This window comes from Acartia tonsa, chromosome 10 (genome assembly GCF_053477335.1).
Source record: "Acartia tonsa isolate MP-2025a chromosome 10, ASM5347733v1, whole genome shotgun sequence".
Classification (NCBI taxonomy): Eukaryota; Metazoa; Arthropoda; class Copepoda; order Calanoida; family Acartiidae; genus Acartia; species Acartia tonsa.
The window spans coordinates 45714773-45733974 of record NC_137269.1 but is presented as its reverse complement, the minus strand read 5'-3'; the positions used below and the strand labels follow the sequence as shown (position 1 = coordinate 45733974).

The window sequence follows — 19202 nt, the reverse complement described above, 5'->3', positions numbered from 1 at the left end:
GGGTTCAGTGCTCGATAAGGCTTTTTGAGAAAATTCTAAGGTGAACGATATTAAGCTACCATACTTTTTTCTAATATTCACCTTATAAAGTCTTAAATGTTTTATAGAATTACACCCTTAAAAAATAAAACTTAATACTAAGTTAAGCTTTAATTTTGATAAAATTTAAAATCATAATTGGCAAAAAGTTTTGATATAATAGTCAAAATTTAATCATTGAACTCTAAAAGTTCTTTATATACTAGAAAAATGTATTTGTTTAAACTTCCTATGTATATTATTTGCACTATTTCTGCACTAATATTTAGTTTTGCAAATGTTTATATATAAATATATATTAGTATGTATGTATTTTTTCTATAGAGATCTATATTATGTATTTGTACTGTGGTATACATAATGCTAGCAGCTACGCCCCCTAGAAGCCTCTTGGGGCACCTAAGGTTTGTGTGTGTAAGGAATCGACTCAGCAATTTACAATTTAAGTTTTTTTTTTAAATTGTACCTGTAAGAAGCTTCGCTATAAAGGAGAATTATATCAGTTCAGCGGTTAGCGACATTCTTAGCTGCAGACAAAAATCATACTACATTACATAATAGGATATATTATATATAGGATAAGTATGAGCCATAAAAAGGCTTTGTAATAGTATTAAAGCATTAGACCAAAGCTTAAAAACATCGTAAACAAGTAATCATATCAAGCATACCATTGGTCAACTAAAATGAATACTGACCTGCCATTGGTAATTTAGTCTGTGTATTTGTCTATCTTTGGTTATTTGTGTTTCATGGCGTCATTTTTTATATGTACTATAAAAAGCTTCAAAATGCTTCTTAAATATACTTTTTAAAGATTACAAATATCAAATAAATATTTGTTGGCCATACTGTATCAGTTAAATATTTTTTTGGGGTCATACTGTATAAACTTTGTTTAAGTTGTATAAAAGTTTGCAGAACTGTGTGTAGCTAAACTACTATAAACATTTATCAAGAATTTAATAATAGTTTAGCAAGTAAATACACTTTAAACTTTACCAAAAGTAACTCAGCCAAGCAGGTCATAAGTTCAACTCAGGGCACTATCTTGCCAAATTTTTTGTAGTTATTGTAGCATCAAATAAAAGACGTCCAAGTTTTTTTAAGGGTTGGGGGGGGGGGGGGAGGGAGGGTCGAGGGGAGTATAAACTCTCCTTAAACCTGCAAAAATTTTGAAAACCCAGTATATAAAATTAGCAATTCTCCTTTAAAGATTGTCCTACGGATTCATCTAAAGAGTAGCTACGCTTCTAAAATAACATATAAAGATATGATATTAAAACCAGGAGATAGCTAGAATAATTTCTGAACATATGGATGATCAACCCTTATCTCCGTATGAAAATGTTTCTATTGGTGATACAATAGGTTAGTATCTATCTATCTATCTGTCTATCTATCTATATGTATCCTCTAGTTGTAATTCATTAGAAACCTTTATATCACTTTGAAAATTCCTTCTCTTCCCCCACCCCCTTAAATTTAACTTGGGTTTAAAATGAAAAGCAAGAAACTTTTTTAGGAGACAGAATAGTTCACACAAACAGTCTTTTTATCACGTTATGACATAACTAGTAGCTACGCCCCTCCAGGGGATATTTCTTTTGGTAGGGTGGAGGATCCCTTCTCCAAAATAGTTCTAAACTTTCCCTGGACCTATAAGAAGCTTCACTGTAAAGGAAATCCATATCGGTTTTGTGGTTAGCGAAATCCTTCGCTACAGAAGAAAAGCTTACTACTTTTTATTTGGATTTCGTCCCTAAAGGACTCTAGGGGCATTTGAGGAGGGGGAGTTGAATCCCAAAACCCATTTAAATTTATTGGGGGAGTATTTTTTTTTCCTGGGACGATTCCTCCTCGGAGAGTGGTGGTACCCTCCCCCAAAATAGTTATAAACCTTCCCGGGACCTATGAGAAGCTACCCTGTTAAGGAGAACCCGATCGGTTCAGCGGTAAGCGAGATCTTTGGGTACAAACAGACATACAGACATCGTTCTAATTTGTATTATGGACATGTTAAAGAAATTATTCACATATTCATTTATTTTAGAATCTAGACTATCCCCGGGTGGTGGGCAAGGTGGCTCCCCGCGGCCAAGAGCCACAACTTGGCAGGCCAGGGAACGAAGATCAGCCACAACCGTTGAGGAACTGTCCACGTCAGAGCCTAGCTCGGCTGGATGGAAGGTTAGAATAGCAGCTTATAGTGCCTAATAGAAATTGACATCATACAATACAAATGACCAATAATAGGCCAGTTTGCATTGTAATTGACTAATGGTAAAATGTATACTGGCCTATCATTAGTTATTAATATTGTACTAAATATAAGCTGCTAAAATGTTGCTATTTTGTTTTTAGTTGCGATAATCACGCTTATTAGTTCTAGATTTGAAATAGACATCGTTTCACTTTATGCAATTTAAATTTCAAAGAACGTGTCCTAACATTTGTGATTAAAAAAAATAGATAGTCGTTGCTTTTTTGAGTAGTAGATGTAAAATGACCCAAAAATTAGATATAAAATTGGTTTTTTGTAGACCTCTTATTTTTAAAGTAATTTAGGTTTTTAAAAAATTTAAGTTGGTTTTAAGATACTAAAACGCAACAAAAAAAGAAGACAATTGCCATTATGAACAAAAATAGTAAGATCTTTAATGTGATACCTTACTTTTTGAATTCTGTTGAGTAATTATTAAAAAAATCTATTTTGTTGTTAGGACGCGTTTTTTTCAAAAATTGATTCACAAACAGTTCCATAACTTTCTTTGGCGTATAAACTTTTTTTTCTTTTAAATTGAAAAACTAAGAAAACATATTTAATATCAATTTTGAATTATTTTTAGCGTAACTGGAGAGGCGCAGTCTCTGTAGAGGAGTTGGATAAACGGATATCTTTATCATCAACTACTTCTGGATTTTCTACAGGTAATAGATACAGGAATGAGGTATACCCAACAAGCTAAATAAATCTATAATAATATTTGGGGGACACATAAAAGTGCGTTAAGAAAGTCGCTCAAAAAAAGTCTGATGTCATAGAAATGAGGGATGAGGAATGGGAAAGAAAACCGCAAGAAGATATGGATAATCCCTCATTTTTATGATGTCACAATAGACTATAAAAGTTTTAAAGATTTTTAATCAATATAATAGATTTGAAATCTGCATAAAATTTTAAGAATTTTTTATAAAATTCGTTTTTTATATAATTCTTTATTTAAAGGCGCAAATACGATTTAAGTTAATAAATTTTGACCAATAGGATAGCTGGATTGGAAACTACCTACGCTCTAATTGGTTGAATGATGTACGTCACTTAAGCTTCTCCAATCAGAGCGCAGATAGTTTTCAATCCACCAATCATAGATCTCAAAATTATTTAACTTATTTGTATTTGCGCCTTTAAATAAAGAATTATATAAAAAACTAATTTTATAAAAAATTCTTAAAATTTTATGCAGATTTCAAATCTATTATATTGATTAAAAATCTTTAAAACTTTTATAGTCTATGTCACAATTTATCTGATTTTTGAGACACTTTGTCCCGCTACAATATAGACCAAGGACGTCCATGGTGAAGGGAGGGGTGTAAAGGGGTAATACCTCACTCCATACAAAAATTATTCAGTAAACCTTTGAAACCAACCAAAAATTGCCGATTTGCACCTTGGTTTTAATGCCTTTTTTTTACAAATTAGCATATATTTTTTTAACTTTTAGATGAGATTATTATTAATGTTAAAACTAAACTTTGTAGAAAATTATCAAAGAAAAGAATATCTATAATCTAAGATTAACTATTTTTAGATTAAATACCTTATAGAAAAGAATTTATCGTCTAAAAGATACAAATAAAAAAATGTCTAAGCTTATTAGGATGAAAATTAATGTTTTCAGAATAAATTTATAGTATAGGTGTTTAACCAGACAACTACCTGGATCCCCCTTATACGGACCTTTTTCGTCTGCTAGCAAATTGCTTTCTGCGACTTAGCTATGTTACTATTTCGACGCTATCCGTTGACTTTCAAAGACTCAATTGAAAGTCGGCACAGGGTCTTTGGGAAGGGGACATACATATATTTAACCCTTTCCCACATCTAGTGTTTTACTCCATTGTTTTTTAGGAACAGCTTCAACATTGCAAGGAGCAACATCAATGGAATCAACTCTTATGTCAGAATCTGATGTTACTATGACAGGTATAAGTCTATCTAAATATGCAAGGATCTAAAGTGATAAGACATAGGCCGATAAATTGATGTACATCCCCAATGATGACACACAAAATCACTCTTCTGTAGTTGTAACACTTAACTTGATAAACCAACCAATCAAAATTCAGTAGAAATTCCCAAAGTTGTTAAGCAAACAAATAAGAAAACGTTATTGTAAAACTTTGTGGACTAGTGTAATTAATAGCCCATTGTACTCTCTTTCTTTGATTTATATGTCTTATGTGTTTGTCTTTTAGTTCATTTGTGTGTCTAAAAATCTATCAACTAGAATAAACTACTCTTTTACTATCGATGCTATTCTATTTGATAAATTAAAAGATTTTTGTTTTACGTTAAGATCTTTGGCTAACCACTTAACCGATCAAGTTCACCATTTTAGGAAACTGGCATAGGTTCCCAGATGGTTTAAGGATACTTTTAGATTTGAACGATGGGATGGATATAAGATATTTATAGTATCTCCCTCTAACTTAAAATACTGGGCCCCTAGATTCTAGGGGCGCAATCTAATTTTACAATGACTAGTAAGTCTTTTTATTTATGCCTTCTATCTCTCTATCAAATCAAATAGAACAAAATCTTAAATAATGCAGGCACCCTGACCCGTGGAGAGGTAACAAGTCTTTCTTCTGCTTCAAGTTCTCCCCGGTCAGGTTCTCCCATACTGCGGACAGATTCAAGTAGACGTCCTGAGAGTAGGGTCTCGCAGAGCACCCTCACTGGCAAGGTAACTAGGGAACTAAAGGGATAAGACAATAGCTGATAAATTAGTGTACATCCCCAATAATGATATGCAAAATTACCCATTTGGTAGATCACTATTAGTGGTTGAAACGTTTAGACACTCAACTTAATGAACCAACCAATCAAAGTTTACTTAAAGTTGTTAAGCTAGCTAAAAGAAAACATTATTATAAAACTTTGGGAACCAGTGTAATAAACAGCCTAATGTCCCCTCCCTTGCTGCAAGTTACCACACGATCGAACTGTAGCATAACACATAGTAGAGTATTCGCTAGTTGTCGGGTAGGTCCTAGGTTCGTATCTCGGCTCAACAATGTGCCATAACGTTAAAATGGGTCCTACCGCTGGTACATATGTTGTAACAAAAAACAGGCACAATAATTAATATTTAAACAGTTTGGACTTCCAGACAAAGGTTGTGCAATGATAGGGCTGGTTGTGCTCAAGCATGTACTTTATTAGCAACATTTGGTAAAGATATACACCAAAATACAACCTCATAATATATTCCGTCCTATATATTATCTAGATTACTTAAGGTATCCTTATACTAAAGTAACAGGATGTCTGTGTGTCTGTGTGTCTGTCTGTGTGTACCGAAGGATCTCGCTAACCGCTGAACCGATCGGGTTCTCCTTAACAGGGTATATTCTCATATGTCCCAGGAAGGTTTATAACTATTTTGGGGGAGGGTACCACCACCCTCCCTTGAGAAAATAAATTTTTTTAAAAATTCCCAATTTTAGAAAGAGAGTTCAACGAAAAACAAACATCAAACGTAAAATATTTTTTAACTTATTCTTTTAAAATCTAAAATAAGAAATTGAATTATTTAATTCGACTCTCTCCTCCTCAAGTGCCCCTAGAGGCCTCTAGGGGCGTAGCCGCTAGTACATAGATAAAATAGATAGACGGATAGATGGATAGGTTGACATAAAATATAGATAGATTGATAAACAGATAAATTTATGTATTTAAATCCTTATTTTGTATTCTGACCTAATTGTATTTAAACCCTAACAATATTGAATTTCATTCAAATTTTACATCTTACTAGCGATATAAAATTTACAGGATTTCTGTTTGTGTGTCTGTCTGTCTGTGTGTACAGAAGGATCTTGATAACCATTGAACCGATATGGTTCTCCTCTACAAAAAGTAGCATTAAAAGTTCCTCGGAAGGTTTATTATTATTTTTTTTAGGGTAGGGGGGGGGGGGAGGGGGTTAAACCACCACCATCCCATTCCCAAGAGTAAACGCTTTAGAAAAATAAATACTTTTTCTTTTTTACACCAAAAAATATTAAAAAGGGGGTAATATAACGAGTTAGAACTGAAAAGACATATCAAATGTAAATGTTTATTTTAGCTATACTAACGATTCCCTTTTCCCTGATTTATCCACCAATATTGTAAAAGTTTGCAGGGAGGTAGGGGACATTGGACTGTTTAATACATTAGTCCCCAAAGTTTTATAATAAAGTTTTCTTTTTTATTTGCTTAACAACTTTTGGGACTTTCTTTGAATTTTAATTGGTTGGCGTCGAACCGTTTCAATCACTAAGAAGGCGTAATTTTGTGTATCATCATTGGGGTGGTACACTAATATATCTGCTATTGTCTCATCCTGTTATATCCCTGAAAAGTTTGACAGCTTTACAAAACTATATCTATCATCGTATATTCTAAATATTTTATATATAAAATCTCATATTTTATATATTTCAAACTTTTTCAACTAAATCTTACATATTTTGACAAATATTTAAAAAGGTTTTTAAGTATTTTGGTTTAAAATATCTAACTTTAGAACTTATTAATTATGCTAAAATTTAAAACTTCATAATCAATTCTCATTTATTGGTCAAGTAAATTAAATTTCTAAAACTATCATGTCATTTAAAGCCTCGTGGCGAACAGACAAAGTCTGTTTTATGTAAGATGCATCAGTCTATATTAATTACTAAAGGATTCGACCCTAGCCTCAAGAAGTTCGATCAACCTAATTTTTCGTATTTCAGAATTTAAAAAAAACTTTGCTTTTTGGCCATCTAGGGTAATAAATCTATTATATTATAGGTAAAGGAGAAACCTAAAGTTCCTGCTAAGCCCAGTCACATACGACCAGGACTCAAACCTGTGCAGATACCAAATGTGGATGATAAACTAGGATTCAAACCAAAGAAGCCACCAAGGTGACCGCTAGTTTTTAACAGTTAGATGAATAAATTGATTATTGTGTTTTGGAAGTTGATCTACTAGTATGTAATATATATATTGTTGTCGTTTAACATAAATAACACTACCCTCCCATCATTATGTTATATAAATTTGAGTTGGTTTCTTTATATCTCTGGTTAAGTTTAGGTTACATTGGATACTGGGTGGCCCTGCATGGTTGTGCAACCTGGGAATTTGTAGGAGGGTTGCATCCGCCCTGCTTCAGCAGGCAGCTCCGATGGACAAGGAACAGGCATGGTTATCATAGTCTGTGGACAGCATTTTAACTTTGAAATAGAAGAAGAACATCTCAGCTATGCTTTCACAAAACTAAAAAAGAATTTATGTTTTGTAAAAGGATAATATAAAAATTAAAATATAAAATTTTAAAAGAATAGATGATAAAATAAGTTTGTAAAGTATTACACTATGGAATAAACTTGGAGCTTAAAACATAAAATACATATACAATAATAAATTTACCTCTGGGGGTATATTAAGTTGCCTGGGTTGGTAATTTTACTCAAACACACTGCGCTCGTAATGACTAAAAAGGAAAAGAGCATGCAGTTATAAAAAAAAGAATTTTTTTTTTTTTTTTTAAAAATTAAATATTTTTTCTTTTCTTTTTTATTAAAATTTAACTATCTCTGGGTATTTGAATTTGAATTTTTCTTTATTAAATATTTACCAGAGAAGGGTAAGAAGGCTGCTATGCCAACATAAAATATCAGGTACAGCACAACAAACATCTAAATTGAATAATATGTTTAGGCTAAGATTTTAATGATATAAAATTAATGATAAAAAAATACATTTTTGTTTGATTATTACCTAATAGGTACACAGTTAACTTGATTCTTATGCAACCAAGCACTTCTTGCAATAAGATAGATTAATTTAATGCAGCTACACAATCTTTCATATGGCAGTCACATTCTAAATTAATAACAAAATTTGATAATTGATCAATTGAATTAAAAATTAAGGAATTTTTGTATTACATTTTTTTATAAGAAAGCTTACTTTTCATTTTCCTCCTTGGTCTTGAGCCAGCTATGGAACATGAGGTGGCTACACGGAGTTAAAAATTGAATTATCTTTCTGAAATGGTTTGATAAGTTTTAAAATTTTGCTTAATATTTTTTGTAATTTAAACAGAAAGAAAGAAAATATATAAAATAATTTTACTATAACATCTTCATGGTACAGGCAGGATTACAGGTACAGATGAATAGTTGACCAGGAGGGGTACTCGTTTTCTTTCCTTAACATTGAATTTTTTAGGTTTGTGGCTTAGCCAGCACACTCCCGGGCAGAAAAATGAAAACGGCACTCCTCCATCGAAAGCTCCAAGACTAGTATGGGCAATGTCTAGATGTGACAGTTTACGGCCATCATCCAAATTCGACCATAATACAATTTTAATTTTATTTATAACAAGTTTATTTTAAAACATTTATCGGCTCATAAAATAACTATGGCATAAAATGATAAAAACTATAATAAAATCTTTTAAGTATTTGGTAAAAGCTTATAAAATAAAACAAACGATTAATATTCACTTTAATTCGAGGCAATATACTATAAAATTTGATAAAAAGCATCACTATATTGATAAAAAGCATTTAAACATATTTCAAGTAATTAACTGTTTAATGTTTCACTGTATAGTTGCAACTAAAATATTTGTTTACATACTGCATAATTGAACGCGGCATTCGCGCGTCTACGATCAACGACGACATTCACGTATAATTATTTTACGATAATTTAATTATTTTCCGGGATTATTATGGAAAAAATAATAATTTTATGGTTTTATTTCGCTATTTTTATCACCAATAGCGTTCGGCTATTTAATTTGTTGTTATTAGAACGAGAACGACTTTTTTTCACTTTTTTAGAAAGCATACTTAGATCCGGCGGATTTTTTTTCCATTTGTATTTATCACTTTATTTTTAAAATTGATATTTGTATTGTTTTTAGCGGATTTGTATGCAAACTTGGTATTTTCCAAATTATTTGAATAATAATAAAAAAAAACGTCGCCCTATTGTTTATTTTTCTTTTCACAAAAATTTCTTTTATGTCAATAAGGAATTATGAAAGACAAAAAACGCGATTTTTGAAAGCCTTATTGTTGTGCAAACTTTTCACAGGGACTTTAATTATACTTGATAAAATATTTTTCAATTTGCTTTGGTAATATTTTTCACAAGATTATTTTTTTTTACATTTTAACGAACTTTGTAGAGTTTTTTTTTTTTTTTTTCGTATTATAAAACTTTGGGAAAGATAGATAGATATTTTTCAGATAGTTTGGATAAGAAAGATATTTTTCAGATAGGTTTTAGTAATGAACACAAATATATAATGTTTATTTATGCAAATAATGTTTTTACTAATAAAACCTGTGTGTGTGTGCGGGTGATTTGTGACATTTGTCACTGGCTTCCGCACGTGTCCACCACTTCTATGTACTCGATGTTGATGGGTAGGGTCGGCTGGTTGTAGATGAACATCGCATCGGCTCTGGCTGCAGCTTTCTCCAGGATCTCTGTCAGCATTAACTCGTCCTCCGGGAGGATAACAGCTATATGCTTCACGGCTCTCCTGGTTGTTCTTGTGACGGCTTCTGATGAATTTCTGTATGAAACTTCAACTGCTCTGACATGACCATCCTTGGAAGGGAACACTTCAGTGATGATACCAAGCTTGAATGCTCTGTTATTTGCAAACCTTTCTCCTTCAACCTTGGTGAAAATAATGACGTCTCCTATGATTGGCTGTCTGACAGTTGTCCCATGATTCCGGCCTCTTGGTATGTAGTCGGTCAGCCGCTGATTATACCATACCTTCCACCAACCATTGTAGACTGCTTCCAACTGCTTCAACATCCGGGTCGGCTTGGAGATGGTGCAGGGTGTCATCAGAATGCGGTTGCTAGCTCGACCGTGCATCAGCCGCGCAGGTGTGATCAGATCAATGCTGTCTAATGACTCCGCCCGTCCGGCTAGACACAGTGGCATGTTGTTTAACTCGCTGCAAACATAAGCAAATGCAGATTCATAGTTTAGGATATCCAGTTTTAATCCATCGAAGGTGATATGAAACAGGCGCTTGATCTCTCCAATACTCCGCTCAACACATCCTTGATAATGATGTGCCCCAGTGGGGGCAACATCATGTTCAACACCAACCTGATATTTGCTGTCAAGAGTTCGTGTGATATCGCCAACACTAATCTCCATTTCCTTGCAGCCGCGCTTCAGCTGGCTGCCAGCATCAATATAGACCTTGTTTGGGACACAGTGTAGATAGCAGAATCTCATAAAAGCTGTCAGGAACGCATCTGTGTTGTACATTGTCATGACGTGTGCAGCAACTGCAGCTGTAGCTGGATCCTTAATTACTAAGCACCAAACTTTGACCTTTGCACGGTGATTGTGTTCGCAATGGGCGTCAAAGGGGCCACAAATGTCAATTTGGCAGTTGTAAAATGGCGGCGCCACAGTCGTCCGGCTTTCATGTATTTTGCCCATTTCTACCTGAACCTTTTTTGCAACTCTTCTCCTACAGGTCATGCACTTCTCACGCACCTCCTTCGCCAAGTCTCTCCCCTTCACAATGTAGGCCATGGTTCTGCTGTACAACAAGGTCTGGTTGACATTCCGGTGGTGTACCTTTTCTTGATGTACATATGTCATGATTGCATATGATATTGGCGAATAACGGTCCAGAATCGGTTTACAGAAGGATACAGGGCTCAGATCAGCAAAGATTTTACCTGGATCATGGATGTCATCACTGTCAACTAATCTGCCTGTATAGTGCAGGATCTTGTCAATTTCTTGTGCTCCCTCAAGGTCCTTGGGCTTACAAAACTGTTTTGCTTCGGCTGTACCCAGACGGAAATAATAATTTTCAGCCGCTGAAATTTCATCTGTTGTCAGACCATCTGTGATCACAGTTACACCAGGTAGATAGTTTGAGATCAACTTGTTACTATTTCTGGCGGCCAACCAGACAACAAATCTACGAAGTATTGCCAGGTATCTGACTGATTTGCGCCAGCCATACTTTACCGGATCAAGAATGTACTTAGAGAACTTGTACCTGGTTGCAATGGTGTCTTCCAAAGCAAGTGCTGTCATAGCTGTCTTGATCTCAGCTTTTGCTGCAGCTGCTTCCTCTCCAGATAACTTGATCTCTTCCACACTTCTTGCCGGCCAGTCTGATTTAGGGAGCCGCATCCATGGCATCCCATTTTGCCAGCTGGAGTTCTCATCAATGTCTGAGGTAGTTGTGCCAGGTCGGGTTCCAGTATCTGCTAAATTGTTGGCGGACTCCACATGTCTCCACTGAGCTTTGTCCGAGAACCTTAACACTTCCACCACATTGTTTCTTACACCAATGCTCATTGGTCTGGTGTCACTGTTCAACCAGAACAGGACAATGGTGCTGTCAGAGAAGAAATACACATTCTCAATCTTGTTTTTAAAATTGTTGATGACTGAACGGCTCAGCGTGGCGCCAAGCACAGCTGCTCGCAGCTCTGCCCTTGGTATGGTCAGTCCAGTCACTATTTTGGATTTTGCTGCAACTAACCTGACCTGAATGGATCCATCAGAGGCGGTATAGCGTGCATGTGCACAGGCAACAGCAAGATCCTTGCTAGCATCAGTGGACACAAGAAGATCAACCTTGCCTGAATTAGCAGCTGCTCGTGGAAATTTGACTTCTGGCAGCTGTTGCATTGTGTTCAGATGGCTTACCCAGGTATCTAAGTAGCTTGCAGGCAATCCATCATCCCAATCAGTTCCAAGTCCAGTAATCACACTATAGTCACGCTTGAATTGAGCTGTGATTGGTGTTGCAAGTCCAATCGGGTCATAATTGGCAGCCATCTTGCTTAAGAGTGTTCTTTTGGTGAAATTCCTCTCCAGTGCAGCTCGTACATCACCTTCCACTGGTTCTGGCCGCTTGCCCCGGCGGGTCTTGCCAAAGTACAACGGTTTTGGTTCCAAGGTTAAGGCATCTTCCTCAGGTAACCATCTGTAGCCTAGCATACCTACTGACTTGCCATCTGCTGAAACAGACTCATCTGGCTTCTCACCTGACAGGACATATGACTTGACTTGCATTTTTGCCAGGCTTAGTGCAAAATTAAGACCTCCAACCTGTACAGCCCTTTCTTCAACAGAATCAGATGACTCAGAGGAATCATCAACATAGGTGTGCTCCTTCAGGACATCAGTGCCAGCCTTGTGTTCAGGAAACTTTGCTTCACAATATTCGGCTACCTGCTGTATTGCTTCTGTTGTCTGATTACCACTGCTCACTACACCATAGATCAATGTCTTCATGACTCTTTCTTCAACCTCCAGGTCAGGATTGCAGTCAGGATACCATAGGTAGCGGTGCCATTTGTAACATTTAGGCGTCAATGCTACATTGTTGTATGCCATCTTGATATCTGTGGCAAAGGCATGTGGTCCTGCACGGAAATTTATAAGCAGGTGGAGCAGCTTTTCAAGACGATTGCTGCCTTTAGCAAGTGTATCGTTCAGCGACTTGCCTGTGCGTGTGCCGCTGCTGGCATCAAAGACGCATCTGGTAGGTGTGCTCAACGACCCTTCCTTGGTTACTGTCCTCCATGGCAGGTAGTAGTAGGTTTCACTTGACTCAACCTCCTTCTTGATATCATCAGGTAGCTCGTCTATCCGGCAGCTGTACCCATTGTCAGCTAGTTTATTGTGACTCTTTAATACCTCCTGTTTTTGCTCTGGCTGTTGACGTAGCTTTCTCATCTGGCTCTGTAGGATTGCCATGGCAATGTGACGGTTCTGGCCTAAATTTTCTTCAGGGTCAATGACAAAGGGTAGGTCTGCTTCAACACGCTGTTGCTCTGGTAGGAATCTCACTGACTGCTGTATTATTTGGTCCTCCCGCTCTTCCTTCAGACTCTGGTGCTCAAGAGTAGCGCCTTTTTTACATATAGGGCAGCCACGGCACTTAACACATCTGTAAGGGGCTTCAGATCCAACATTTTCCAGGTCAAAGTATCTGCGCTCAACTACCTTAGCTTGATAAGCGTCTCCCTTCATATCATCAAAGGGACAGTCATCCTGTCTGTCATCTTCCACTGGGCCTTTCTCAATCATCCATCCATCCAGCATCCTTGTATCCGTAAAAGCCTGATACATTTTAACTTCATTACACAGGTAAGCAAAGGCACCCAGCTGTTGGATAGCAGCACCAGCATGTTGCCATGCTTCATGGGGACCTCCAAGTACACCTCTATGACCATGTTTACTTGCAAACATACTCTTGTAGAGACTTAAACCACTTGGCAGTGTAAACACAAGCTTTGGGAACAACCATGTATACTTGGATCCTAGCAGAATATCTACCTGGCCGCCGCCAACACTTCTAGGGACAGTAGGCAGCTCAGTCTTACCATGGTAGCTGTTTTGAATCTCTCTGTAAGGTTCATCAAGGTCCCATACAGGAAAGGAGGTGGTGACATCATTCATCATCATACCTGTGATGGCAGCTCTTCTGTATTTACCTTCATGTGGCAAGCTTGAGATATACCATGACGTCACCATGGTCAAGTCTGATGGTCTGGCCACCAGCAACATTCAGGTAAGTTGGTCCAGGCCTTACCTCTACACCATCCAAATGTTTTGCACCTCTTGTGCTGATACAGGCACTTGAGCAGCCCGAGTCATAGAACAGGAGCAGGGGTGCTCCACTGTCCGCTTCCAACTCTTGCAACATAAAAATTGAGGGGGATTCAACATCAGGGTGAACATCAGGCGGCAGCTGTGCGTCACTATCAGCTTTGAACAGACTCTCTGCATGACTTGCCATGTTGAACAGCAGGTCCCCGTCAGGTAGTGGTTCTCCTACGGCCTTCCTGAAGTTGTCAAGCCGCTTCTTGTTTTCATCAATGTGCAGCGGGCAGCATAGGATGTGTCGCTGTGCTCGGTGGCGGCTGCGTGCACACTTACCAATGTTACAGAAATGATCTGTTCTGCAGTCATTTGCATGTTGGGACCACCACCCATCCATGTCTGCACTGTCAAACCCTGCATCCATGCGCAGGCACCTCATACAGCTCTTGGACATGGTTGCAGCCTTCATCCTTTCCTTGACCCTGGACTTGATATATTTGGGGCACATATACAGATGAGTATGGCTAGCTGAGCAGAGAGTACATTCTCTTGTTGCAGGTTTTGTACCTGGGCCCTTCTGCTCTAATGGCTTGGTGAGGGGCCTTGAGTCTGTACGTGCAGGTGTATTTTTTTCATAACCTTTGTTCTTGTCAGCTGCTAATATCACCTCTTTCTCCTTCTCTTTGTCCGGGCGTCGTCGTTGGCGGTCAGGTGGTGCTGCGGCGGTACGTTTACTCTTGTTGCCGTTGGTGGCATTGTACTCACTGACTTCGAAGGCCTTCAGGTTGATCTCCTCCTCTAAGAAGTCCAGCAGGATACCAAAACATTTGCCACTGTTCTGTATACCAACCTTGTTTGCATTGCAGATGTATCTTTTCAGCAATTCATCTGATTTGGCCTTCACACACATGTCTCTAACTTTTCTGTGCAGATTCAATCTGTAGAGCTCCTCCTCTGCACCCCAGCTAGGATCCATCTCTGCAGCAAACTTCTTCATCTTCAGAAGCACAGCTTGTACTTTGTACAGCCAGTCCAGTTGCTGTGATGGTTCCTTCCATGGCTGGCGTCCAACATCATCCAGCTCATCTAGGAACTTGTTGTAGATGTCAGGTACAGAACCAAATCGGGTCAACAGCTTCTTCCAACAGCTGTCAATAGATGTTTCTTGGCAGCATATAGTCTGAGGTGTACCCTGGAGACATTGATCAATCAATATTTTCAGCCGCTCAGCCTCTGTCAATCCAGGAATACTGCCAATATAAGCTTTGAATTCACGCTGAAATGAGAACATGTCTAAACCAGTGGTTCCATCAAACAGGGGCTTTGTGACACTTTTGGCGCGGTGTTCACTAGTTGAGCAGAGGGCCTTGAAACCAAAGATTATCTGCTGATCCTCTACCTGTGCCTTGGCAGCCTCAAGTTCAGCTTCCAGACTTGTTTGTGCATTGTGCAGCTGTGTAGCTTCATCATCCTTATCCAAGTCAGTTGCATCCTTGATGGCAATCTCCAATTTCTTGATGACATCACAACTGCGGGTTGTTGACTCCTTTAGCCGGTTCATCAGATCTGGCAGCTGGCTGTCAGAGGTCAGGTTGCTGTCTGTGATTGCATACAACTCTGACTCCAAATCAGTAGCTCTTGGGATTAGTGTTGTGACTGCATTTTCAACCCGTCTGTTCTTTGCATTTATCTGGGCATTGTTCAGGCGGGGGGCAGCTGCAGCAGCTGTGTTCTGTGGCTGGTTTTGTGCACCGTTACCTTGCTCATTACGGCGGGTTGCTAGGTGTGCTGTTAATCCAGTTATCATAGTACGAACGCGGTTGTGTGTATCCCTGGCAGCATCATTGCGGGCTTGGACAGTACCATCATTGCCTTCATACACATCAAAGACGGCTCGGGCTGAACGTAGGGTGGCAGCAGCATCATCAAGCTGTTTTAGAATAGCCTCTAGCCTCTCCACAGAGTGTGTACCTGGAGACCCAACAGCTGGCTCAAAGTCTTCAACCATTAGTTTCATCTCCACAACACTTATCTTAGCATCCTGCAGCCGCTGCGCCATCTCTGCAACGTTGTTTGTTTCAGCAGGGTAGAAAACAGATACAGTGTGGGTTTGTGCTGTAGTTGAGTTAGGGTTGTAATCTAAGTCCAACTCTTCTAATAATCGGTGGCAGCTGCGAGTAATTGGTGTTGCACCTGCCTCGTCAATAACTGCGTCCCTGTACGGCGAAAACGGCGTGCTTGGTCCGGTCTCACTGCTTGTTATTGGTTGCTGGGCTGGTAGAATTGGTTCTATACCAGCTAGAGACGGTGACGGCTGCGGCGGTTCCCCGGAAAAGCTTACACGTCTGCCGGGAGATGTTGTGCTGTGTTCGAAGCTACCCCTTATACCTGTGAAGCCAGACCTGGGCCCTGAAGGTGGCTGTACGTCCGTTGACCACCTTTGTGTAGGGGGGGTACGAGGGATACGACTGCCGCCAGTAATTCCAGGCGGGCTGTGCACAACTCTGTTGGTTCGAGGTATTGTATAAGGCGGCGCTGGACGGCGGCGAGGTGGAAGTGTGACAGGCGGACCTAAAGCCTCTACTTCTTTCTGCGTAATTTTCATTGGCTGAATAATCGGGCCTACTCAATACTGGGCCAGTAAACAAGCACCAGTGGCGGGATATTAATTGCGTTGGTCTTACGACAGCCTTCTTAAGTTTATTGGCATGACATTAGCACTGCCGAATAACAAGTGGCACCACCTCTGTTGGGTGGGGCTAACGAATCCGCGGGCGGCGCTTTTATGGCCTGAGTCTGTCTTGCCTCCCGCCGAGGCTAGTCTGTCCTTCTCTGTCAATAATAATACGAGCAATATAATAATATATTTTAATGCAGTGAAAGTTTATGTTTGAGTTGGAAACAGCCGCGAAGCTGAATCCTGCGGCAGAGATCCTCACGGATTTTCTGCGGCTAGGGCTTACCAAACCCTTACTGGCAGCGTTTGGCCTGCTGCTTCTCGTCCAGTTGTTTATCTTGGGACGTAAGATCCAATTTTTGACGTTGTTGAATTCAAGACGTCAGTCTTCAGTTTTGTAGATCCGCAGTCCTCAGTTTTGTGAATGTGCAACCTGGGAATTTGTAGGAGGGTTGCATCCGCCCTGCTTCAGCAGGCAGCTCCGATGGACAAGGAACAGGCATGGTTATCATAGTCTGTGGACAGCATTTTAACTTTGAAATAGAAGAAGAACATCTCAGCTATGCTTTCACAAAACTAAAAAAGAATTTATGTTTTGTAAAAGGATAATATAAAAATTAAAATATAAAATTTTAAAAGAATAGATGATAAAATAAGTTTGTAAAGTATTACACTATGGAATAAACTTGGAGCTTAAAACATAAAATACATATACAATAATAAATTTACCTCTGGGGGTATATTAAGTTGCCTGGGTTGGTAATTTTACTCAAACACACTGCGCTCGTAATGACTAAAAAGGAAAAGAGCATGCAGTTATAAAAAAAAGAATTTTTTTTTTTTTTTTTAAAAATTAAATATTTTTTCTTTTCTTTTTTATTAAAATTTAACTATCTCTGGGTATTTGAATTTGAATTTTTCTTTATTAAATATTTACCAGAGAAGGGTAAGAAGGCTGCTATGCCAACATAAAATATCAGGTACAGCACAACAAACATCTAAATTGAATAATATGTTTAGGCTAAGATTTTAATGATATAAAATTAATGATAAAAAAATACATTTTTGTTTGATTATTACCTAATAGGTACACAGTTAACTTGATTCTTATGCAACCAAGCACTTCTTGCAATAAGATAGATTAATTTAATGCAGCTACACAATCTTTCATATGGCAGTCACATTCTAAATTAATAACAAAATTTGATAATTGATCAATTGAATTAAAAATTAAGGAATTTTTGTATTACATTTTTTTATAAGAAAGCTTACTTTTCATTTTCCTCCTTGGTCTTGAGCCAGCTATGGAACATGAGGTGGCTACACGGAGTTAAAAATTGAATTATCTTTCTGAAATGGTTTGATAAGTTTTAAAATTTTGCTTAATATTTTTTGTAATTTAAACAGAAAGAAAGAAAATATATAAAATAATTTTACTATAACATCTTCATGGTACAGGCAGGATTACAGGTACAGATGAATAGTTGACCAGGAGGGGTACTCGTTTTCTTTCCTTAACATTGAATTTTTTAGGTTTGTGGCTTAGCCAGCACAATGGTTAGATTCTTTGCAGGGTTATAAACACAGGGAAATAAAAACAACCCAATGCTCGTTAGGTATTTTATGGGAAAGCATTGGATAATTTATAATTTACTAGGAACATTAAATTCTATTACCTTTTTGTATTTTCTTCACTTTAAATCTTATTATTAAATAATGTTTATGTAATTTTGTTACATAAGTTTCTTTTATATTACATTCAACTTTTGCAAAATCAAGATGCAAATTATTTAAGAACTGGGATTATTTTGTACATACGTAGCACAGCTTATCCTTTAATATTTAGCTGTAAAACAATGAAGAAGGAAGAAAATGTTGTTATACTTTCAGTATCTGTAATCATTAAATAATAATGATCATAAAAAACAAAAACTTTTTGAGAAAGAAAATGCAATAACGATTTTTATTTTCAATAGGTTAAGTTAGGTTAGGTTTGGGGGGGGGGGGGCACCAATGGGTGAGGTTGTGGTTTTAGGGCAGTTTAGAGCCACCCGCAGGGGCAAAGATGTTTTTTTTTAAATTAAGAAGGCTTAAAATTTAAAACAGCTTATCTCGGCTAATAAATAGAAAATAAGATAAAAATCGGTTGTCCAAACCCAAGGAGCCTAAGGCCCTTGGATATCAGATATCTATTTTATCATTTTTATTTTGATATTTGTGGAAAATTGTCTTTAATTTAATACCATACATGATTTTTTCAGTATGGCAGAGACCCGATATAAATCCAGCGGATGTTAATCGGTTTCTACGCCAAACTGGAAATGAAACTCTAGTTGCTAACTTTGTTCCTATTTTGTAGGCGAAACCTTTCAATATCTCCAGCGAGAACAAAGGACAGGGACGCTTTTCATTTTCCTGACAGTAATAAGAAACATAAACATAAACATAGACCTAGGTAATATATCTATTTATCTATCACTAGCGGCTACGCCACTAGAGGCCTGACCTTGAGGAGGGGGGAGTTGAATCCCAAAACCCATTTTTTTTAAATTTAGATTTTTAAGAAAAAAGTTAGACACATTTTTTTGGGTT

At 37.6% G+C, this 19202-nt stretch overlaps 1 protein-coding gene and 2 long non-coding RNA genes across 6 annotated transcripts in view; 1 reads left to right on the top strand and 2 right to left on the bottom strand.

The window, feature by feature from the left end:
• The window catches only part of LOC145330147 (uncharacterized), an 86319-nt gene that overhangs the window by 37919 nt on the left and 29198 nt on the right, over positions 1-19202 (top strand). For both annotated transcript variants that reach the window (XM_080174731.1, XM_080174732.1), the window contains exons 11-17: positions 1325-1410; positions 2093-2229; positions 2889-2970; positions 4175-4249; positions 4879-5012; positions 7109-7224; positions 18970-19065. In XM_080174731.1, the coding sequence (XP_080030857.1) occupies positions 1325-1410; positions 2093-2229; positions 2889-2970; positions 4175-4249; positions 4879-5012; positions 7109-7224; positions 18970-19065 (726 nt within the window). The remainder of the gene's footprint in view (positions 1-1324; positions 1411-2092; positions 2230-2888; positions 2971-4174; positions 4250-4878; positions 5013-7108; positions 7225-18969; positions 19066-19202) is intronic.
• Positions 7433-8103, bottom strand: LOC145330146 (uncharacterized). Of its 2 annotated transcripts, XR_013883276.1 has the most exons (4): positions 8084-8103; positions 7941-8001; positions 7733-7796; positions 7433-7579 (listed from the first exon to the last, which is right to left on the bottom strand). It is a non-coding gene; the product is annotated as an uncharacterized LOC145330146 (long non-coding RNA). The 2 variants fall into 2 exon arrangements; XR_013883275.1 differs by having other exon boundaries at positions 7433-7796.
• On the bottom strand, positions 17043-17710 carry LOC145330151 (uncharacterized). Of its 2 annotated transcripts, XR_013883280.1 has the most exons (4): positions 17691-17710; positions 17548-17608; positions 17340-17403; positions 17043-17186 (listed from the first exon to the last, which is right to left on the bottom strand). It is a non-coding gene; the product is annotated as an uncharacterized LOC145330151 (long non-coding RNA). The 2 variants fall into 2 exon arrangements; XR_013883279.1 differs by having other exon boundaries at positions 17043-17403.